The sequence below is a fragment of the Stegastes partitus genome, unplaced genomic scaffold (genome assembly GCF_000690725.1).
Source record: "Stegastes partitus isolate 25-593 unplaced genomic scaffold, Stegastes_partitus-1.0.2 Scaffold116, whole genome shotgun sequence".
NCBI classification, from domain to species: Eukaryota; Metazoa; Chordata; class Actinopteri; family Pomacentridae; genus Stegastes; species Stegastes partitus.
The window spans coordinates 654,201-678,841 of record NW_007577847.1 but is presented as its reverse complement, the minus strand read 5'-3'; the positions used below and the strand labels follow the sequence as shown (position 1 = coordinate 678,841).

General features: G+C 41.2%; 2 protein-coding genes across 5 annotated transcripts; one reads left to right on the top strand and one right to left on the bottom strand.

Annotated features, from left to right (window-relative positions):
• Positions 1-7: 7 nt before the first annotated feature.
• acsl4a (acyl-CoA synthetase long chain family member 4a) lies at positions 8-11,781 on the bottom strand. 4 transcript variants are annotated; one of them, XM_008278134.1, is made up of 15 exons: positions 11,703-11,781; positions 9,141-9,657; positions 8,874-9,051; positions 8,663-8,772; positions 7,268-7,406; positions 6,997-7,147; positions 6,509-6,632; positions 5,231-5,302; positions 4,946-5,085; positions 4,675-4,847; positions 4,510-4,584; positions 4,217-4,405; positions 3,922-4,036; positions 1,501-1,658; positions 8-1,345 (listed from the first exon to the last, which is right to left on the bottom strand). In XM_008278134.1, the coding sequence occupies exons 2-15, from the start codon at positions 9,495-9,497 to the stop codon at positions 1,188-1,190; spliced, it is 2,139 nt and encodes a 712-aa protein (XP_008276356.1). In that variant the 5' UTR covers positions 9,498-9,657; positions 11,703-11,781; the 3' UTR covers positions 8-1,187. The 4 variants fall into 4 exon arrangements, with proteins under 4 accessions (XP_008276356.1, XP_008276357.1, XP_008276359.1 ...); XM_008278135.1 differs by lacking the exon at positions 11,703-11,781 and adding an exon at positions 11,406-11,647; XM_008278137.1 differs by lacking the exon at positions 11,703-11,781 and adding an exon at positions 10,037-10,170.
• Positions 11,782-15,269: 3,488 nt separating this feature from the next.
• eif4ebp3l (eukaryotic translation initiation factor 4E binding protein 3, like) lies at positions 15,270-19,299 on the top strand. The gene is made up of 3 exons (XM_008278132.1): positions 15,270-15,688; positions 17,438-17,614; positions 18,681-19,299. Exons 1-3 carry the CDS (start codon positions 15,556-15,558, stop codon positions 18,707-18,709), a joined length of 339 nt encoding a protein of 112 aa, XP_008276354.1. The 5' UTR covers positions 15,270-15,555; the 3' UTR covers positions 18,710-19,299.
• Positions 19,300-24,641: the final 5,342 nt, after the last annotated feature.

The window sequence follows — 24,641 nt, the reverse complement described above, 5'->3', positions numbered from 1 at the left end:
ACCACACTTCATACGAAAAGATGTTTATTTCTGAAATGTTGAACAAGGCATGTGACCATAATGATGGAGTAATAAATACAAATAGGTTCACCACACAACTGTAAAGTGGCTGTCATTGTCCGTGTCCTTAAAGTTTCTACGATGCAAATCCATCAGCACGACAATACTTGGAAAAATACATAGAAAACACTCCTATGGTACTAGAATGAACCGACTCGAGTTCAGATCATCTTTTGATACCAAATTGTACATGAACCTGTTAACTGAGGTAAAGTAAGCACAGTATTACAGTATACGAGTTCTGATAAGGAGCATTTTTTGTAGTTAAACATGCTTGCTCTTCAATAAATAAGGTGCCCCACAAGAATTCTGGCAGAAGTGTTTCTGTACAAGCAACCCCACTATTTGACAATTTCATATATTAAAACATTTGCTTATCTTCCTGAGTCGTTGAAGTTTACACATTTTGGTCTTCCTTTCTGAATAAGTCAGTACAACAACAAAAGCATAAATAAATCGTCATTGGTAGGGGGTGGGGGGGAGTGGAAAAGCAGACATGAACACAAGTGCTTTTTTGTTGAAGATCCATGTCTGTATCTCTGAGTGGGGGTGGGGGTGTTTTTCCTTAGGTCACAAGTAAACAACATGGCAGCTTAGCCACTTTTGTAACAAACACACATGTAGTTTTTATCTAGTTGCCGCCGACTTCTGCTTGACTACACAAGCACTGCAGACAGAAGGCACAGTAACACCAGTACTCCGACTTTACAAAAGAGCATTACAAGCCTCCGTGATGATGGCCTCTGTTAATATTTTTCAAAGGAAGTAACAACAAAGCGTCAGCAACGTATGGACGACAGTGGTATTTTTAATCAGCTACAAACTGAGTGCCAACGGACTGGAGTGGATGGCAGTTGAGTGCTGTTGTAACGGTCTCAGACCCTTTTCATGAAACAAAGAGATGCCACTTCGGTGCGTCTCCTGGACAATCAAAACTTCTACACACAACTAGAAAGCAGCACGTATGGATCGACAGCTACAACTATCTACAGCTTTAGCTTTTCTCCTCTAGACGTGTTCAAGCCTGTGGGACATAAACAGCCTAAACCTGGGTACCAGGACAATTATTTACATATCGAAACAGTGGTTATGGTGACAATGGAGACTCCCGAGTCGAACCGTCGAAGTTACTTCCCGCCGTACATTCTCTCTATGTGGTGGAGATAGTGGTTCTTCAGCTCTTTCCTCTTCAGCTTGAACGCATCCGTGACAAGACCCGTCTCAGGGGTCCACGGCTCTGGACTCAGATGCACTTTCACCGGAATCTCGAATCGCTGGAGTTTAACTAAAAGTGAGAAGAGAAGAGTGATGTTCACCCATACTCATGAATAATTTGCGTTTTTCGCCAATAGCGCGGCAGAAAAACGCAGGACGAACACGAGCACTGGAGTGAGAAGCATGTATGAAAGCACGACATCATGAAAAGACATCAACTCTTACTGTTAACAGCGACCTCCTTGATCGCCTTCAGAACCTCTCGTTCCATGTCAGGGTGGGTGCAGATCTCCTCAAATGTTCCCACGATGCTCCTCTGTTTGGCCAGTTCCATCAGCTTTTTCTGGTTGGGAACCACAAAGCTGATCACGTAGTTCTGGTCACTGCAAGGATGAATGATACAAGGTTGACAAGAGGTAAGGAAAAGGCTGAAGTTAGACAAAATCATATGAATGCTTGACGCTGAATATTTGCATTTAAGTTAATAGTTAAATCGTGAAAAGGAAAGTGCTGAGAGTATAACTGCTATGACTGAATGAAGCTGAAGTGTTGGTTCACGGGTTCAGATGTCAGCCAGAGTGTAGGTGATACATTCAGTGGAAGTCTTGAAAGTATTCAGTGGCAGTACAAGTGTATGCACAGAAACGTAGCAGCGCTGTCTCAAGTATAAGCCCTGAAAGCTGTTGGCGGTAATTGTGTATGAGCAGTGGAAGTTGTTAGATTTATGAGGGCTCTAGAGGATTCCTTGTTGTTTTGATGTGAAGTTCTGAAACAGTTTGAAGTGTTAGTTGGAGTTTAAACAAAGCAAGGAGGCCGAATGTCAGCTGAGGAAAAACGATGAATGCAATCGAAATGTCGGTTGACGTGGAATGGCACAAGCGGTGGCGCAAAGGTCAACATCTGGGCTGGGAAAGTTGAGAAATAACTCTCTCTCACTCCCTCTCTCTGTACGCCTACTGCTAGAATGAGTAACTGTTAGTATGAGGAGTCCGGGGAAGGGCCGGGTGATGTGGGTCATTCCTTATTTACGCAAGAAAATGTTTAAAAAAGGCTCAAGATGAAATTATGACACTTTGATAAACCAGAGAACAGAACACACCTGGTTGATATTCAGGGGATGTATTGAATTAGACTGAACTGTAAGTAATATTTTAAGGGGGGGAAGCATTACGCAACTTTCTATACAGTGTATAATGATTCACAATATAGATCAGAACCCAATAACAGCAGTTATACATGAATGACGATATATTTTTCGTGTTTACCCCTGCCATATGTAATTATTACTTGAGCCATATTGCCTTTGGTCAATTAGTATATCAAAATGGATTGAAATGGACATCAGCAGGTTTAAAGTGAAAAGCAATATACTTTTGTGTTGGGCACAAAACTTATGATTGAGGAAATTTCCTCCAAATGACTGAGCAGGGTGGCAAATATCTGAAGAGTGAGTGTTTGTCATATTTGTGTGTTGCTAGACGAACGTCATCGTTGTAAAAGCTGGCATTGCTTAGAGAGGCCCTCATGTAAAAGTTACCAGAGAGTCAAGAAACAAATAAAGAAAAGAAAGCCATTAACTGTGTACACCAATACAACCAGTCCCCCCTCAACCACCCAGAACAACTCTGAGGTGTCGGGTGTTATTTGACTACAAGGAATTAGCTGCAAATCCATTCAGTGTGGCAAGTCAAGGGGTGGCTCACCACAGATCAGACTTGTTTTTCTAGTACATCCCGCAGACGCTGGATCAGGGAAATTTATAGACCTTGTCAACACCTGTACCTCCCTGTCATGTTCCTCAAACTAGTCGTAAACTGTTTTTTTTTGTTCCAGTGTGGCAGGTAACATTATCCTGCTGAGAGCAAACATTGCCATCAGGTAACACTGTCACGAAGGGGTCTGCAAAAGTATTGCCCACAGCGTCACACAGCCTTTGCTGGCTGCCTTCTTCCCACAATGCAACCTGCTGCCATCTCTTCTGCAGGTAAACGAGGCGCACACACACACACACACAGAGCCATCCATCATGAAGAAAATGTGATTCATCAGACCTCTTCTATCGCTCAATGGTTCAGTTCAGACACTCATTGTGAAGTGCTTCAGGCAATGGAAAAGAAGCCCTCTACACAGCCACCGACCCACTGTGAACTCTGTGTTTTGGCACTTTTGTATCATAGCAGCATGAAGGTTTTTAGCATTTTGTGCAACAGTAGCTCTTCTGTGGGATCGGACCGCATCGTTCACTCCCCGTGTGCATCAATTAGGCGTGAACACCCATGACCCTGTTACCCATCCAGCGGTTGTCCTTTTTTGAACCCGTTTTGCTACATACCAACCACAGCATACTGGGCACACCCAACAACATCTGGTGTTTTGGAGATGCTAAGATCTCTTTATAGGTGGCATTATAATGGGACAATGTTATTATTTCACCTGTCAGTGGTTTTACCTGTTGTGGCTAATGAGTGCATAGATGTCTTGAGAACAGCTCATAAAAACTGTCACTTGATTTTATTATTATTTTTTAGCAATTTTCTAATTCCGAGATTCAGCATTTGCATCCATTGATGTGGAAGAAACACGACACTAAATCACATTTTCCTGTAACTTCAACTTTTCCTAAATAAACTGGAGGAACTCACTCACCTGTTGGCGTATGCGCAGATGTTGTCTATGAGAGTGCAGCTCTTCAGAGCAGATTCGACTTTCCCAAGTGACACGTACTCTCCAGCCTGCAGCTTAACCAAGTCTTTCTTGCGGTCTAAACGAGAATATAAATATGCGTTCACAGCCATTTCTAAACAAGTGCAAACAACCTGTCAGAAGTTACAATAGCACAGAACATGGATCCCGTCCAAAAAATGAGGCATGAATGGTTTCGCCTTTTGTACACCGGAGAATGGTATTGAGGGCAAACTGGTTAGAGAACAAATATACACACCCACTATTTGTAGACAGCCGTCTGGGTAAATCTCTCCTACATCTCCGGTGCAGAACCATCTCTGCCCGTTTTCATCCACAAAAAAGTCCTGATCGTTGCTTTCGTTCCTGTAGTACCCCATGGTTACGTTGGGGCCTCCTATCAGGACCTCTCCTCTTGGATTCGGCTCGTCTTTGCTGGTGTAACCACCTGAGAAGTTAAAAACAGCAACATGTAATTACCCTGCAATTAAACAAATATTTTCCATTCTTTACTGTGAGTACAGCATGTAGCGACAGGTTTCTCAGCCGTACCTTCAGCCCAATCCCTGAGTCTGATTTCACAGCAAATAAGAGGCGCGCCGACACGACTGGTGCTGATATCCACAACTGTAAAAATGTCAAACAAGGTCTTAACAACATAGCTAATCATTCCCATCTTTAAACACTCCCTATGCTACACTTTAACTCTCATCGTACCTTCTGTGATGGTGCCAGCTCCACAGGTTTCAGTGAGGCCGTAGCCCTGACCCACTGGGCAACAGAAGCATACATTCATAAATCTCTGAGTGACTGGGGACAGGGGGGCTCCTCCAGACAGCATCATCCTCACCCGTCCTCCCAGCAGTTTCTTAACTTTCCGGAAAAGCAAGCTGCAGAGACAGATGACGGCGTGTTTGTTTCTGAGTTAAAAACCCACATAATTACCGCTCGGTGTCACGGTACGGAAAAGAACGGAGTGATTTCTTACGCATTGCAGAGTGGTGCGTCATAGCCCCTCTTGATCTGCTCGAGCTTATATTTGTAGCCCAGTGTAAACAGCGTCTTCTGAATGAAACTCATTTCCTGCACTTTGCTCATCACGTTCTTGTTGATGCGATCCATGATTTCCTTTTTTAGGAGAAAGCATAGAGGGTTTGTTTATACACTTAATAAGGTGTTTTTTTTTTGTTTGTTTAAAAAGTAATGTGGAAGGAGTAAGACCAGAGAAGAGGAGAAGAGACAGAAAAAGAAGAACATAACACAGGATTCTTACTGGGACAGCTGCCATCAAGGTGGGTCTGAGCACGGAAGAGTCACCTTTACTTCCTTTCTTTATCTTAGTGGACTAGAAGGCAAAACAGACAAAGTCAGTGATTATAAAAATGACTAAGCTAATAGTAATAAGGAGGAGGAGCATTAGTAACTACACTGACTTAGATTATTGAGAAATAACACATACACGTGGACAAATACAATGTAATCCGGGGTTGGTGCTGCTCAGTGATTTAATTATAAGAAAATAATAAAATTAATAATAACGTTCACACTCTTTTGCTTTATTAACAACATTTGTATTATTAACAGATTTAATACTAGTCTTTCCTGCGTGTTTACTAACTTTACACTTCCTGGATGCGGGGCGCTGGCCACATGAGTGTGTATGTAGCGCGAAAAACTTTTCAGGATCATGTGACCTTGACCCGGGCTCTGATTGGCAGCTAGACTTCCTCACGGGGCACAACTAGGTGCGTCCCAGACCCATCCACTTTTGCTGTAAGCCAATTATTTTTTTCTTTTATTTGCTCATCTGTGGTTGGATATCAAAACTGTCCTTTGACGTTCTTACGACTGTACTTTCTGACACCGTCACGGCCTTTCCCCTCCTCTGCAACTAGATCACAGCTACTGTCGTGACGGCTTAATGCATCGCCCGTGATGTGAATGAAGAAAAGACCACGTGTAGAATACATGTAACTGAGTTTAACCACGGACAAATGTGACATGAGAACGCCCTAGTTTGTTATTTTTAAAGTCGTTTTTGGTCACACACCTGTCAGAGCACACCACAGCCACCAACAGCAGCTACCACATGTGGGGCATTCAGGGAGCATCAGTAAATTGTAGCGTCTATCGATAAGGAAATGTTCAGCAAGTCATATGTTTGCCTTTGACCAGGTGGGAGGTGCGACAAAATGAGAAAGTGGGTCGTACTGGTGCTACCAGTGAAAAAGTTAGTCTGGAGCCCTGAATAGTGTTTTTTTTTTTTTTTTCATTATTTATGTTTTGTGTTTGAGTTTGTACAGATCCTGTAAAAATTGATGAAAGTTTGATGAGTGGTTTTGAAATTTAGTTCTTGTAAGTCTTGATAATCTTAAATCAGATTATAATTAGAATATCCTCCAAAGGTAGACAATTTGCATTCCTATAAATAGTTGTGTCTGATGCTACTCATATTCCCACTTCTGATTTGAAAAGAAAAAAAAAAGGTCATTTGCATACTGCGCCCCTCCAACAAAAATTTTCACCAGCCGCCACTGGTGCTGCTTCTTACCTGGTCCGACAGCGTCTGGGGCGACGAGTAGCCGATTCGGCAGCCATATGTGACGCAGGAGATCTCAGCTGTCATTTCCAAAACGTGAGCCAGGGGCAGATAGGCTATGTAAGTATCATCAGGTCTGGCAGGGCACAGGGAAGAGACAGATAGGGTTGCAGTTACGACATGTTTTTTGTTCCTCTTCTCAATTTCCAAATGTTTGAGAGTGTTTCCTCAGTTTACTGTTTAAAATATACAAGCCTCACAAATGTTCCATCTACCCCTCCTCTGGATGTCTGGCGAATGGTGGGTTAATCTATAAGCTTATTCCCACGCAAACTTACACGGAAAATTCTACTGTTATCTGCCTGGTGTGTGCTTTTGGCAGCAAATTTTCAAACACTGGAGATATGTGAGATTCAGTAAACGCCAGAGAACGGCAGAAGCATTCCTGTTGTGTTTAGGTTTTGCTAAAATCGTAAATTCCGACTACGACTTAAACTCACCCAAGTCCGGGAATGCGTTCACACTGGCCTGTCATTCCTGCAATTAGGTTACTGTGGATAATCATGACTCCTTTGGGTCTGCCAGTAGAGCCACTGGTGTACATCACCACGGCCAGATCGGACGGCTCGGGCTTCACAATTGGTCTCTCCACTGCGGGACAAACAAAACAGTCATTGTCTTGCACTGTATGCGTGAGGTTTTTCCCCACTGAATTTGAGAAGAAAAAACAAAAAAAAAAACAGAATCAGGGTGAGTCAGTGAGATACGCACGATTCTCAGGCAGCTTGCCCAGCTCTTGTACGGCCTGCATGCTGTGGATGGAAAGTCCTGCTGGGTAGCCTTCTGTGTTCATCTTCTTCTGGTCTACGTAGATCACATGCTTCAGTTTTGGGATCTGTGGCAGCACATTCTGGGGAGAAAAAAGCAGACAATGCTGGTATCACAACGGGAGGCCCACTTACATGATCCCCCTTTGATAAATGATCTTAAAGGATTTGTTGGCCCATATGAAGAAGAATTATCTTTATAATTGGCAGTTGGCTGACCTGTTAATCACAGGAATTAAACACTGGAAGAACCACAGATATGTTAGGTGTGTTGTCTGACTGGAAACACACTGATGGCAGCATGAAGGTGGAGTCCTACAGTCTCTGTGATAACCTACAGAGGACAGTGTGCTCGCTGGCTTCGGTCTCTCGACCTGAGATGCACCATATGATTAGGCTTTTCCCCAAATGTTCAGTGTTAGCTGGGTTTTTATTTTTAGACACATTCATAAATATTGTCACTTCTGCTGGAGATGCTGCAGCTTTGTGCATGTGCTTGTAAAATAAATATTTTAAAGGCTCATTCTTAGCTATGGTTTTGTTTTTCTTCTGAAAAGTAGCACAGTCTTAACAATGTTAGCCTACTTTCAATATCCCCTCTCAGCCCTGGAATTTAAATAATTTTCTGATGCCCAAAAAATATATATGTGTACACAAATAAATGAATGTTCTAAATGTGTGATAAATAATCGACTAAAGACGTGAACCGACAACTACTAGTCGACTAGAAAAAAAACAACTTTGATGTTATTAGAAAGTGTTTCATTGCACATTACATTAGGTCATTTTCTTTTAGTCTTATCTAAAGAATTCTGAAGAAATGCAAAGATTTTAAACAAATATATACAAGGGGTCCAGAAAAAATCCTCTATTTCACCCAGCGTTGCCTTCCTGTCCTTTTTTACACTCTCTCTGTAATGACACAGATCACACTTTGTTGTTTTCCATTATAAAACTGGCATGACAAGCAAAGGTTGAATATAACCGCTATAACAAATTTCTTCTTTTTTTTTTTTAGAACAGGAAGCAACATCATTTAAGAATGTGACTGAACAGCTAGACTGAGTGTCTTTCATTACTTTACACGAGTATGGTTCTCACCGAAACCCATCTCAACAGCGTTCATTCATCCACATAGCTGTGGATAATTCACAGAACTTTTCAAGGTTCTAATTTCGTGGTTACTTAATTATCTGCTCAGTCCCAAGTGATCATCTTATGATAGTAATAAAGTGACTCATATAGACGGACAAGATGCTTTAAGATAATAATTCGATCACTGCTTCTCTTGTTCTCAGGAGGAGCAGCTCTGAACATGGGCCGTGAAAGATGAACTCACTTTGAGTTTGTTCTCAAGAAGCTCCGCGCTGGTAACGAGGTGTGTAACTCCAGTCTCGTTCAGTCCAAATGCGATTGCCTCCTCTCCCAGTGTAGCATAGAATGTCACCACTGCAACGAGTAAAAGACCTCAGTGAGTAAACCACAGTTAAGCCAATATTTACACTTTGTAAGACTAACATCTTTCACTGTACATACAGTGACATACTTACATGGGAAATTGCGTCTGAAGCATGCCTGGGCTGTGATCATCCATTCTGCTCTGGTTTCACAGAAGATTGCGATGGTGTGTTTGGGCTGCTGCCCCAGAGCAGCCAATCCACTGCCAAACTGACTGACTATGGAGTCCAGTTCATCGTAGGACAGCCATCTATAGTCCCCCAGGATCAGCTACCAGGGGAAAGAAGAGTCACAGCATTAGACAATTTTGACCTCCCAAGCATCTATTACCAAAAGAAATTAAATCTAGACATCCGTACCTTTTTAAAAACTTTACCACTGGGCTGAATCTCGTTCTCCTCACTCAGTACATCTCTGGTGCCGAGACAGTGAGCTTCTCCAAAGCGTTGTACAGCATGGTTGAATAGCTTATCCAGTGTGTCCTTGCCTGGGAAGTCTTCCCTCGCCAGGCAGTCAAAGTGGTCCACAGAGCGGTATGGTCCCTCTGCGCTGCCTGAAATGGAACGGGCCTTTATCCGCTTGGACAAAGCTTTCCTCTGGCCAGCTCCGGTGATGTAGTACCAAGGCAGGAAGGAGAGGATGGAGTACAGCCATACCAGAAGGTGAATTGGAGAGAGGAGTATAGCATGGAGAGTGGAGTCTGACTGGAGACCCATGCTGTTCTCTGGGAGAGTATTTACGAAACGGAACGAGTTTCAAAGGGTCCCAAAGATGTCTGAGGTGAGGAAGAACAATTGTGTCGGCCCCCACACGAGGCTAACTTTCCCACAGCTGTAGTGTGAAAATATTAGGTCCACTGTTTCCCAGATGTTTCAGCTAAAGTTGGGACAAAACAGAAAACTAGGTTAGAAATTGCTGACAAAAAAATCACAACTTCTATTAATCAAATAATTTTACAAGTTAAAAGCCAAAGCACAGAAAGTCTAAAATTGACTTTCACCCACAAATCAGTCACATGCCAATAGCTGCTTCAAAGGGGAAGTCGGCTGGTTACCTAAGTCTGTCTGGTGGCAGACTACACAGAAAAGAAGAAGAAATAGAAATCTGACAAAACAGTGATTTGTAAATTAAAAAAAGAAGAAAAAAGTCAGGTACTTACAACTATCAGTACCTGAAAGGCATTTAAACCCAATCCTCTGACTACCTCTTTTTCCAGGACTGTACGCTGACTAACACTCATCAGAGAATGACTTACTTGCGCTCTTGCTCTGTACCAAACAGCCGTTGTGTGTCTGTAAGCTTTTAATATATGGACAGCCTCCTAGGAGGATGCCTTTCAACAGTACAAGGCCCCTCCCTTGTTCTGAAACACCTGTCTGCCTTTCAACAAAAAAAAAGGGCAAGTTATCCTAAAGGTCGCTGAGGACGAAGCAGACTTGGTCCCTCTGACCACACTGGATACTGTCCAATGACCACAGCCCTGCGAGTTAGGCTGAAGAGGATCGAGCCACTGACAACCAATGACAATACTCTTGAAGCTCACCCCACTCGGTGGTCAGCGAAAGGCCACTCCAGGTCAAGCTTCGCCCTCTAATAACCCCATAGTGCAGAGGAGGGGAAGGAGTTAAAACTGATCGCAATTAAACACTAATTTTAAATATCGTTGAACATCCAACTGAAACACTCCTTTTGTGACAGAGCCAGATGAACACTCGAAAAGGAATGTCAAGACACACAAGTTGTAAAAGTAATTGTAGCTTACAGCTGCTGACTATTAGGTGGGACCTACTTTAATGTTAATTAAAACAGACAAGGAACAGCATAATTCCGACAAAAACGGACAGAAAAAGAGCCTTTTGCTATATGTAGTAACACTCTGTGTCTAGTAAGCAGCATCACCGACATTATGAAAGAATTAAGTGAAGTAACCGACCCTCCCTGTCCTGAAGGCATCACCGTACACTCAGTGTGATTCACTTCTAGGTGAATCACAACTCCAATACACGTCACACATGCCTGTATATTTATAAAAAAGAAAATCTGGCAGTCCTTCGGATAAGGTGAATAAAAGTTGGTGATGAAAATTCTGTTTCCCAGAAATCCTGACTTTTTTGTGGGTTTTTTTCATTCATGGTGCATTTCAGTTCACTGGGAAAAAATGGTTAATAAGACAAAAAAAAAACATTTCTGTATAATAAAAGCACACATGTCATGCATTTCTCTCTATAAGTCCAAGCGCTGATAAATGACTTCAGAGACTTTGTTTTTCCTCTTATATGATTTGAATTGATAACAGAAAAGGCTAAATGGTTTCCCGGTGTGCGCGGTTAAATGCAAATGTCCTGGCACACCTGTGTTTCAATAAAGGCAACACGGTGCGATAAACAAAACCCACCGTACACACATTTCCATGGCAACAATAAGTACCCATTTTGGACGAAAATTGCTATAAATCCTCAAAATACATGAATAAACTGTGATTTTATATCAAGAAATTGCCCACATTCACTGTGGGCATCAACGCTTCTACTTGTGTCACATCATGTTCAAAACCCGCACAAAGCTATAAATCAAAGCGCAAAACAGCAATCTTCCAGAATAGTCCATCGTGAAAACAAGCTAACCTGTGGGGGGCAAATTCAGCCTCGCTATAAACCGGCTATCTGACAATGGGTGAAGAGCGGGATGACAGACGAAATGATGACAAAAGCCGCCACGTTGTGGGCACAGCTTCTGAGGACGGTTGGGAAGTTGATTAACGTTAGCCGCGCCGAGGATGTAGCTGGAAGCTGCTCACGTATTGACCGCACAAATTAACACTAACACAAATCAACAAAGGGATAAAGGCGGTAATAAGATTACGGTGGCAAGCAAGAGAGTGATACCCCCCTGCTTAACTCGCAGGCTTGAGGCATTCTTACCTTCCGTGGAGGAAAACCCGGTCAGTCGTGTCTCAGCCCAGAAATGACCGAAAGTTACCTTTTCGGTGGGACCTAGAAACCCGGAACTGCTACGTCATCTGATTCCATATTTCTCGACCAATGAGCGTTCAGAGCGGATTTGCCCCACTGTTTTTTTTTTTCTTCTTCTTTCCCTTACGTCCGTTAGATGACAAATATCTAAGAGGATGTCGGTTACGCAAATGCCCGTGTTTTCACATTTTATTGACATTACAGCGTCTGCAGTCGTTCTTTCATCATTGTACTGGGTATCAATGTGGCTCATTTAATGAAAAATGTGTATTTATTTTGGCAACATATCGATCAAATGTCTGGTGATGTCACCGTATTTCCGCTTTCAGTGCCCTAGATCTACATTGTTGTTATTATTATGTAGATATTTCATATTTATATATATAGGCAGCTAATATTTCTGGTGTAAGTCCTCCTCCAGGCATGCTTTAACCTAAATATTTGTTTCCATACTTACACTAGATGACAAATATCTTAGAGGATGTTATGTACTATGCAGATGTCCCTGTTTTCACATTTTATTGACATTACAGCTTCTGCACTTGTTCTTTTGCAATATTTTGCTTTAAAAAAAGCAACTGGTGTGAGATATTTCTTTTAAACATACATTAAATCCAGGATTTATCAATCTGAAAATATTCTTGCTTCAAAAAGGTAATGATGGACCTAACGTAGTTTGCTTTTTTTCACTAAAATGTTCCACACAAGCAACTGGACAAGACCTTTTGAGCTCCTACAAACACAGAGGCGAGCTGTGCACCTCTGGTCGTCCATTTCAAACGCTAAAATGCTACATTTGCCCTGTCACTGTTGCAGTGAGTCTAAATCAGAGCACATCCAGCCAATCTGTTCAAGGCCACGTAAGAGAATCACACCATGCATGCAATATCACTGTACATCAACAAAAACAATGTATTCGCGGCCATGTCGCCCTCTAGTGGCGGGAAATGGGATTCACTTTTTCATACTTAGAATAGAATAGAATAGATAGATAGATAGATAGATAGATAGATAGATAGATAGATAGATAGATAGATAGATAGATAGATAGATACTTTATTCATCTCCAAGAGAAATTTACAGTTCCAGCAGCTTCCAAGAAGGGAACACAGGGGCATGCAGTGTTCTAGTACAATATAGAATAGAATAGAAAGACTTTATTAATCCCCAAGGGGAAATTTGATTGTTACAGCACAAAGAGTAAAGTAACCCCCACTCATTTATATAGATAAATAAGCAAAAATAAACGACAAAAAATACAAAATGTACAATAAATGTAATATGTCTAATTAGAAAAGTCCTGTGTGAAGTGTACTGCAGATAATGTGCAACAAAAGGGAGGAACGAAGTGTGCACCACACATTCAGAAAATCTTTTCAAGCAGCACCTCCTTATCTCTGGATAATTTGTTTATTTATTTAGTTTTCCTCAAATATATTTATTAACAAAACCTGTGTGTAATGCCATACAATAGCTATAGTTTTTGTTTTTTTAAAAAATTAATTTTGTTAATAAAAATCTGATATTATTCTGATGTAATTGCTTTGTGGGCATAAGGGGAATAACACCAAATAGGGTAAGTAATACAACAAACGCAACTAAAATATCACCAAATTAATAACTAATAATAATAATAAAAATCTAAATACTAAAGTGATCAACGTCAAATAGACCAAAGAAGTTTTTTTGTTTGTTTGTTTGTTTTTAAAGATAAGGTTAATTGTTTACACAAAAAAGGGGGCCATTAAACAGAGATGACCATGACCTCCAGGTGCTGATGAAATCCATCGGAGACCTACAGCAGCTGCGACTGGGGCTTCGTGGGAAACGTGCCGAGTTTTGTCCAACACTGAAGCCCATATAGGGGGCAGTATTGTCAAGTCAAGGACGAGCATGAGGTGGAGAAGCGCCTGTTTTGTGAACCAGAGGAGCCCTGTTGTGCATTTTTCCAAACATTGGCCCCATTCTGAAACTCGTGCCAGTGACACTCATTTAACCCTAAGAGCAGTTCTGGATGACATTATAAAGAAAAGCTACATATATGAGTTTTGAGGCTTGTTTTCAATGAAGACGACAGAGACCAGATCTATTCCTCAGTATACAACTTTTCTGAATGTGGCCTTCTGAACATAGCATCAGGGGCCTTATAAAACTCAGGTTATAACTGGATGTTGAGAGAATGAGATCTGAATCTTAGAAGCATTTCTGCTAAATAACAGTTTATCTTTTTGTTAACATTTTAGAGTTTGCACATGTTTTCAAACTGCAACCCCCTTGTTGAGTTTCATCTGCTTGTTTTTCTTGACAAGCTACTAAGTTAAACTTGCTTTTTTATTTTACATTTTGGAGATTTTTGTATGTCGTAAATGTTACAATTTAATGTGTTTTAAGTTCCCACGTTGCTCTGTTTCTTCCTTTTAAGAACATTTCAAGTACAGACAAACAAAGCATCTTTTCATGTCCAATTCATCACAGTTATTGAGCTTAGAGTTGAGCGGGAATATAACCAATTACAAAAATGGGCAAAAAAACAACAATTACATTACAAATAAAAACAGAAAAACGTGTTTTTTGTACTTACATCTTTATGATCTTAAACATATCTAGTAATAAATACAATGGAGGGGTGTTTTTCTCTTTTACTAGGTCCCACTTGTAAAAGAGGTTTTTGATCTCAGTGGGTTTATATACTAGATAAGATAAGATAAGATAAGACAAGACAAGATAAGATAAGACTTTATTAATCCCAAAGAACTTCTTTTTCCAAATATCACTCAGAAAACAAAATTACATAACATGAGAAATGCAGTACTGAGTTGAAAACAATAAGATTTAAGTACTGTACATTACATTACTGAATATTAAAATAAGTATGCAAAAATAAGACAATTTAACACTAACGCTTGCAATGACATTGAGGTAGTAAAGTATCGCACATGATGATTAAATATTTTAACCCTCCTATTACCTTCAAATTTACTGACATCTTTTATCCTTGGGTTCAGTTTGACCCCAGCAGTTTAAACCTCCTGAAAACTATCATAATTAAAACTGCTACTCAAGTTTATTTGTAAACAGCCCTTTAAATAAAAGTGAAAAAAATATATCAGTGGGGTCAAATTGACTCCAAAGATAATAGGAGGGTTAAATCAAACATCTTCTTTTTTATTTTTTATTTTTTTTTAACAAATGATTATGAAATATGACCCATTAAATTTAAATATTACACACGAACCTGTAATGTTGCACCAGAAAAATAAAATATTGCACATTACACTGATAATAACAGAAAATAAACGTTTAAGTGTCAAGCTTCGGATTGCTTTCATATGTTGTGTAAAACTATTAAATCGAATATTTAATTGTTTTGTGAACTTCAGTTGTCATCACTTGATGAGGAAATATTTTTTTTTCTTGCGTCATTGCCGTCACCGCTCACCCGGAGTGTCCCCGACGAGAAAACATTCGCACCGCGCAGCCTCTGACCCACGTGTCTCAGCGCTGCTGCACAAAAACATCACGGGTGGCTGCTGCAGCTGTGAGGGCTACAAATACAGCACATGGTAGCGTTTGGTAGCTGCTTGTAGCGACGGACACCAGCGGGCCTCTTACTCCGAGCTTGTCTGCAGTTTAGAAGTTCAACTTGTGCAACTTTTGCGTCGTTGACTTTCAGCTACAGCTAAAACTTTGCGCGCTTTACAGCCAGTGTCGGTGCACAGGGCTGAGCTAAAGCCAGTTTGAGGGCTTTGATAAAAAAAAACTTGTCCCACTCAGCTTCCCGCAGCTACACACCACAGCTAGCATGTCGTCCAGTACGAATCAAGTGAAAAGCTGCCCCATCCCCACCAAGGTGCTCACCCTGAAGGACTGGTCCCAGCTACCGGACTGCTACAGCCAGACTCCCGGGGGGACGCTCTTCTCCACCACACCTGGAGGTAAGAAAAGTTTGCCAAGAAACCTTTTTTTTTTTCTTTTTGAGACACCATTATTTCATGTTTATTCTGCTTGTGTTCGCCAAATTTCCCTTCAGGACTTTGCCAAAAAAAACAAACGAAACAAAACTTAGTTGGCTTTAAACTGAACGGTTTGGTGCAAACACTTAGAGCTCAAAGATAAGATCTCGCGATACCCTGCGGACAATACACATGCATGTAAAAGCTGATAAAGGTTTTAATACTAGTTTGCCTTCACAGTAATAAAGCGTCATTTAAAAACTACTTCAAGAGGAAAAACAAACAGGATAAAGTTGGATAAATGCATTGTTGCTCTCTGCAGAGTCAGATTTGACTTCAGCCCTCGTGTTGTCAACAAGTTTGTTGCCAGGTATCGATTTGGCAAAGTGAACTTCATGAACCAAACATTGCATCCAACAAGCACCCTTCCACCAACAAAGAGTGTGGACTCTGCTCAGTAGCTTCCGCTCTTGTTTTCATAGTTTACCAAATTCTAATATCCTATCACAGGCCTGTGTGCGTGTCTTTTGTTATTGCTGATGACATCTTTTGCTCGTTGGCACATCAACGCATGTCAGATGAGAGCAACGTTTAGCACACAATGAGGGCTGATCAAACAGTCACTTGTTGCTGCATCAAAACACGGATGTCTGAAGACAACAAGAGCTGTCTAACCCGTGACTCGGAGAGGGTGTCAGCTGCCAGAACAGAGAAGCGATTGGCCTCTGCAGTGGTGGAGGATATGGAGGCCGTCCTATCCCCGCCACGCTCTGCTCTGCATTTGAGGAACAGTAGAGAACATTCTGTTCAAGTTAAGGCGGGGGGGAGGGAGAGGGAATGTCTAATGCATGGCGAGTATATATATATTTGTTAATTCGTGCCAATGGTAAACACGGTGAAGGAAGTTGCAACACAGAGTTCTCGCTTGCATTCCACTTTATAAGCAACACATTGTAGTCTACGCTCTGCTGGGGTGTCGGAGCACGTGTTGATGGACCGACCCCGTTTATTTTTACATAACTGCTCCACGCAGTGACGCTCACTTGCAATGCATTGCTTGGGCCATAGGTTGCATTCCAGTCCCCCTTTTCCCTGCCCCAGTTCTTTCTGTCATCCCCCCTCTGCTTTGCTTCCCTTTGTCCAGCGTGAACTGCTCACTACTCAGGTGTTACATAACATGTTTTTCCTTTTTGGAATGGGAGAACTTGCACTGCACATAAGGGTTCAAACTCCAGGAAAGAACGTGGTCATGTCCTGGTCAAACTTGTCGCAACAAGCAGTTTATGATGCTGTTTTTTTTTTTTTTTGCTGGTTGAAATGGTGACTCAAGATGTGGCAAGTGGGAGGGTTTTAGCTGATGACATGTTGCTGATGTGGGGACATAAACTCGAGGAATCCTTGGATGCATACATGTTGCATCTGCCTTCAATGTTGAAGCTTTTACCCAGTCGAAGCACGTGGCTTTAATCTCACAGGCTTCAGAGAGAGAGAGAGAGAGAGAGAATGTTTTGTACTCTGATTTCCTAGAACTCATTGCTGTTGCAGCCTTCATCCCTCCCCTCTCTGTGCACACACACACCTCTCCTTTTACCACTCAAATCCTCTCCAGTACAGGACAATAATGACGCTTAACTCCCCAGATGTGCAAAATGTGCTCCAGTAATAATCAGCCTCCTGTTTAATCCTGTAAAATAGTTAGTCTTAAACCTATTTTCCCCCCCTCAATCGCAGGTACTCGCATCATCTATGACAGGAAGTTTCTCTTGGACTGTCGGAACTCCCCTCTGGCCCGGACCCCCCCATGCTGTCTGCCCCAGATCCCAGGGGTAACGGTACCGGCCACACACCCCATGGGCAAATTGCAGGATCTCAAAGAAGAGGCAGAGGAGGAAGAGAAGGACATTGCAGGTAGATGACCCCTGTTTTTAGTTCTTGTTAGTCTGACTAGTTGGTCACAGAAACGCACACATTTCCAAGTGCGCATACAGTGTAAACACATAAAAACCGGTGTTGCTGGATTGAGCAACTTTGTCAATTCGTATCACACAGCCAGACAAATATCGATGCCTCATTCATAAAGGGCTCCTCCGACTTTATTTCACAATGAACTGGCAGGTCTTGAGCCTTTGTCCTCACCGTGACTCTTCGTTTTACATTGTCCTGAGTCGTTACCCAGCTTGTGCAAATACAGGTGCAGCATGCTGGTCTTGCAGTGCTGACATTTTTTCAGCAGCACAGCAGTTGTTCTATGTGTTAGTTTAGCCTTCCAGAGGATGTGACCTCTTGAGCATAACCAGGATTTTAGCACCTTTAAAACTAGGCCAGAAGCTTATCACTGAGCAAGTGTACAGTGTTTCATACAGTGGTCCAGCTTACAGTGTGTCTGCTGTACATTTGTTTTCCTGAGGACACAAATATCAATAGCTATTCAGCAGTTATACAGTTACAATGCTGACTTCTGTATTTCTGACGACTCTCGGTAGAGATTATGACTTGTGGGAGATATGAAAGCCTTTTTTTGGCAATGCTTCCCTTGTGGGGCTTTTCGGAGGAGTGCGAGCAGAGGTTTGGGCTCGTGGTCAAGTTTAGAGCTATTTATTATTGAGAGAAGTACATGCAACTATCAATCTGTCCGCTTCCATTCCTGCTGTCAAACCAAAGGCGGTGCGGATTAGGGTTGACCCCTTTTTATTACATGTCCTCTGACTGTACTGGTAAACACAGGACATGTCATGGGGTTTGGATTTGCGAGCTACAGCCTTCTGCGGTGAAGTGTTTTTTTTTTTCTTCTCTCTCTCTTTAAACTGTTTTTCTTGACAGTCTTAAATGCATTGATAAGGGCTGTAGTTTGTTCCCTTCTGTGTCGTCCGTTAAGGTGTGGTTGTGCTTGCGGTGCAAACAACAAGTGTTAATTTCCAGCTGATTGTCAAGTATCTCGCTAATCTCAACTGTTTTGTTTGTGTCTTTTCAACAGATGACAGCCAGTTTGAGATGGACATCTGAGCTCCAGTATTACCTCCTGTGGAGAGTTATTAGTTAAAACACCTCCAAGGTCAATAATGACTGTTGTGCATTACATATAAAGCTTTTTTTTCACTTTTTTTTTTTTTTTTAAATTAAAAGCTTTTGTGAGGAAGCAGGAAAGAATGAAGAAGTTAGAAAACAATAGGGTGTTTTTCACCCTAAAAAAAAGTGTTATGCTAAGAAATTGTATCAATTATATTAACTGGGTTGATTGGTCGCTCACTCACTTAAGAGCTGCAGCAGGATTGAAAAAATCCATTTTGATTTCACTTTTTTTATTTTTATCTTTTTGTAAATAAAAAAACTTGTACTATGTAGCCTATTTTTTAAGTTGGGGAATATAAGATGATTACATTAAGACATGTAAAGTAGGGTTTTTTTCAGTTTTGTTTTCTTGTATATCCCCCAGAAAAGGAAGGCTAACTTTCTTTGGGACTGGCAAACAGATGTCTCCATATATTGGGGTCAGAGCCTACTGAAAATCAGCTCCTACTTTGTTTTGTATGGAGGGAGTAATGGAATGTGAAAAAATAAAAAAAATCTAATAAAAGCTGATGAAACTGTTTTAATCGTGTGTGTTTTTCATTTTCTCATTCACCTGTTTAGGACAGTGGCATCGTCTTATCTATGATGTAAAGTGCAATAAATCTATAAAGTTACATAATGTGTTCTTCCATATGCTTTGTCTTTATCTTATCGTAAGGCTGTGTGATGACTTTAAAGGGCTCAGCCATGAACCATTTAAACATCCAGCCTGTGTCTCATAACATTTACAACAAAAGCATTTCGTCATACCTTCAGTTTTTAAATTGTTATTATGGGACGTGTTTCTTTCAGGAGAGACATGTCTCTGTTTTATGACCTGAGACTTTGACCTACAAAACGCTATGTGTGTTCTAGAAATTGCAGACAGTGCAAGTGTCTGGTTAATGTAGAGTATTCCTAGACGGGAGAATGTCACTCATTAGCCACAACATAACAACCACGTATCTAATACTGTGCAAGTCCACCTCATGCTGCCAAAATAAGCTCTGGCCCACAAAGGCATGGACCCGAGAGGTGTGGGGGTGTCCTGTGGTGACACTGGGATGTAGGTTGCGATGTGAGGCCAAGTGTGGCTCTTTGTTATGTTCCTCGAGTTATTCCTAAGGCACTTCTTGTGTCATGTCGTTGCCATTGGGGCTGTTCGTAGTCTGCAGCAATGTTCAGATAGGGGGTCTGTGTTAAAAGTAGCATCCACATGAAGGCCGGGATCCAGCAGAACATTGCACTGTGACGAGATAATCGCTTTCATTCACTTCACTTTGCAGCGGTTGTAATGTTCTGGCTGATCGGTGAGCATTTCAGTGACTGAGCTCTCCTCCCACTGCCTCTTGACACCTTGTGTAAGGGAAAAGCATGTGGCATTAGAAACCTACATATCAAGCGGTTGATGAGTTGCGTAACCGTCTCCTGCATGGGACGGTGTGTTTTTGTGCCCTGGTGGAGGGAACTCCCCTCTCATAGGCGGGCAGGGTTGGCTCATCTGTGTTGAACTGAATAAACAGAGGAGCAGTTGGATTATGCTAAGGTGTTAGCATTAGGGTCAAAACATAAGCACAATTTATGGTAATGGGAGAGGAATGGGAGAAAACAATCACAATCAGAATTATCAATTGTAGTATAATAAAAGTCATATGTGCTCAAAAATGTTCATCATGTCTTCTTACTGATAATATAATGTTCAAGTTCTCTATTCAGGTAATAAAAGCACAAGCTACATGTCTGAATAGAGAACCTGAACATTATATTAAAAGTCATATGTATCTAACAAAGCAGAAGATGCAGCCATGTTTTTTTTGTATATGTGGCAACAGGAGTAAAATCAAAATACACCATTACCACGTTGCTTCAGGACTGAAGGCTACCCAGACCAATGTCCACTTTGCACCCAGCCTCTCCCACTGTATCAGCTGGGTCAGGGTTGGGTATGCTTCCTTGTTCCAGGCGTTGATCTGTAGATTAGGGAGACTGACTGCAGGAGCAGGCTTGGGCTTGAGGAATGAGGGCAGCTGCAGCCCAAAGGCCAGAAACCACACTTACAGTGTGGGGGGTGGGGTCTAACACCTGCTGGTATTTGACCAGGCAGCTATCTCAAATATGTAATTGTGGCTTTATTGAGCATTTATGAGTTATGTTGAGGTAGATATGGTGTAAATATTAGTTTCAGCTCTGATGAGGGCATCGTTTGGATTTGAACACTCTGAACTCTAGGCAGCTCCTTGGCTTTTTCTTCCTCCTGTCACATTTGAGTGTGGGCTCATTTTTTCACGGCAGTTTAAAGTCCAGCACCTCTACGGAAGCATCTCAACCATGGCTAGAAATAGCGAGAACTCAAAATATGTCTTGTGTGTAGTGTGACATGGTTATAATGCTATAAAAACATTTTTAAAAAATACTTTTTAGATTATTTATTTTACAAAAAAGGAAAAAACTACAATTGACATGGTTAACTTTTTTCCAAGTGTTCCCATGTGTTACCAATACTGGAAAGAAATTATTGCTCTCCATGCTATACATAGTATTTTTCAATTTTTTTTGCATTTATATTTTTACAACCTCTACAAACTAGACATTTTTTCACACTACCCTGCACATCAAGTCAACAAAGATATGTCACCATGCTAACTGTGTCTGCCAACAACTTGCTCAAATTGTGCTTCACTGTGTACCGTTTTTTTAATCAAGTATGTTTTATTTTCCTCTCAATTTCTTTAAGTTCTTCTGTAGGTCACAGCTAAGTCAGTCATTGCCTGTTGGTTGCATCAGGAGTACAGCATTTTTATTTATTTTTTTACTGCAATTAGTTTTTTTTGCAAAATTTAAAACAAGAATTACAAAGTGAAAAGATTTTGTGCAAATATCACAGTTTTAAGCTGAGATTCAATTGTATTTCCTAGTTGAATCATCAAGCATGATAACATCAAGAACCTTTAGAAAACTGAAAATCCAATGATTCGTTCTGTTTTTACAGTTTGTAGGTCAAATAAGTTGTTTAATTTTGATGACTTTTTAAAAAGTTAAAATTCTTTTCCTACAAGCAGGTCAACTGCATCCTGTGTAACTGAGTTAACTGGGTTAGTCTGCTCAGACGTGACTGCCATTAAAGCTAACAAGTAGCTTTTGTTTAAGAAACTTCATGATAAGACCGTCAGACTCAGCATTTGGTCCACTGCGGTTCTTTTTAGAAGCATGCAAAGTAAACCAGCTCCGTGCCAGAGTGTTGTCGTGCCCTTCAGCAAATACTGGGCGCAGACAGCAAGATGATAAGATAACTCTTTGCCTAAAGTCAGTGAAATACCGAGTAAGCCCCAGTTTGTGTGCGTTTCTCGGTTTTTGTAAGGCACGTGAGCACGATTGCACGTGAGAGCAAGGCCAGGTGCCAGGTGACATGCTCCCATCAGGCAGGTTTTAGGGATTTCCTTCCTGGCAAAGTAAATATGAAGCTGAAAATATTACTAGAAAGCACTCCACGAACCTCAAAGTCCACGTGTTCATACACTAATGCACTATTATTTGCTGGGACACAGTAAGAAGTTGGTTATTTTGTATCTGGGATGTAAAAATAATGCTTCGATGTCCAGGAAAAAGTATATCGAGGTTGTATTTATCTCAGAAATTTCACTGAAATAAAACTTTTCCACAAACACACTGACTACAATCACACAATGCCCATCTCGTCTGCACGGATGTTCTTCATTTTTTTGAGTGTATAATTATGCCCTCATATCAAAACAGTTTGGCAGCAGTGTGAATGCATTGGCTGGAGTTGGGAGTGCCATAGCTCGTGCATTTGTCAAAAGGCATGTGGCAGCGACACATAAGCTTGTCTTAGTTTCTGCACAAGATATAAATTGCTGAGCTTGGGCCAAAAAAGTCAGCAAACAGGTTTGTTTTGCAGTTTTTTTAAATTCCTATTATATGACGATGAAGAAACATAATAACACATATGTGAGTTGTCAACAAAAAAGAGGATATGTAGCTGAACCTTAACCCTAAACTTGAAAATGGGCCAGTTTTGCTTTTAACCCTGAAATGCTTCATTCTTGTGATTAATCAGTCAGCGGCTATGAAATGTTGCTTTGGAAAACGTCCGGCTTGTAAACAACACCGCAGACGGTCACCCATTCCCCCTGAGTTTCACTGAACCCTGGTCAACTTGCTCCAGTGCCCTTTTCCAAAGACCAAATATTCCCCCTTTTCCTCTCCCCGCCTCCTCCCGCTCCGCCTGGTCCCCTTCCAGTTTCCCCGTTAGAGGGCTGGGCCAGTCGACGAGGCTCTATTTTTGTCAGCAGCTCCCGTTGAAGCCGACGGTACAGGCTCGGGCTGAATCGCCGGGGTGACGATGTAAACAGACACTCAAACAAACAGTCTGCTGGGTGACATGTATCACCGCGGGGGGCCAGGAGTGGACCACATGTTTGGCACATACATGAACACACATGCACAAAATCCACTTCACATTTAGTTTAATATCTACACTGCAGGAGTTCAGCCACTTGTTGTACAGTGACTTGAGCTGAGTACACTATGATACCTAGATTACTGCTACACTTGGAAGATAAATCAGAGACACTGATAGTTTCTTGGATTACATAAGGTTCATCACACCATGTGCATTTTGGTAGTGATTTGTTCTGGTTTGTTTGTTTGTGGGAATTCCAAGTTAAAATTTGAACTGCTCTTCAGAATTGTTCTGCTTTTTGTGCGATAGTTTCGGAATTACACTGCAGGCCGCACTGTGTTGCCATTTCTTTGGCTCAGTCTACTATATAATTCCTCTGCTCTGCTTTATTGCACAATCTCAGATATATATACCTCATACGACTGTGTAAGAGCAGCCCTTTCAAAGCTGCTGCCAAGTTGTTGCTTAATGTACGACCAGTGCTTTTCATCAACATCTTTTTTGAGCATAACTTTGTACTCGCTGTAAACAAAGCTTAGTGTGAATATATTTCAAAGGCCAGCTCTTGATCCTCAGGGACACCACCGGACTACAACTCTGTCTGTTGATATATCTATTGTACATGCTCATTGTGCAAGACTTATCACATGTTGCTACACGGTCTGGAATTACAGAACAGAGACCACTTCCTTTTAAGTTCCACTGTCAATAACAGCTGCCATTGCTACTGCTGGTATGCTACTATATTCATACTGTACCCATGTAATGTTATATCTAACGGAAAGTCTAATATGATGTTTAACAACCATGTGCACCAATGTCCTACCATGACATTGGTGGGCTTACCTATCAAAGTTACTAGAGAGTAATAAGATACACAAAACTATGCAATCAGCTAATAAAATATTACACTTTGCTATGAAGCAGTATGCAATATAGTTAAATTAATCTACTTATGTGCCAGCACATTAGCAATTATTATTATTCTGCTTCATAATGAGTACCTTTGATAGTTGAAGTAAATTCTGCTGATAGTACTTAAACATAATTGTGAATGCAGGGCTTTTGCTTGTAATTAGGTATTTCTCTAGTATCATTAAAGCACTTGCACAACCATCAGTTTTAAGGTTCTGTACATTATCACATAGCAAAATGTATCTATGCCTGTGTTTGCAAGTGTGTGCATGTGTGCCTCACTATGCCTGTGAGCTGTCTAGTCACTGCCCACCCAAAAAAAGCCCCCAGACACTAACGCCGAATTAAAACTCAGCACGTGCAGAGTGGCTCATGAGCCATCACTCTGTCGTGTCATAGCAGGAACTAAGAGGGATCTTCTGTAAACAGTAAAGTAAAGACAGTAGTATGAGGAACTTGTAGCCTAGAATGACTGGCAGATACTTTATTAGGAGGCAGTGAGTCTCTTAATGTTTATACCACATTCTTATTTTATCAAATCTTTAATCAATT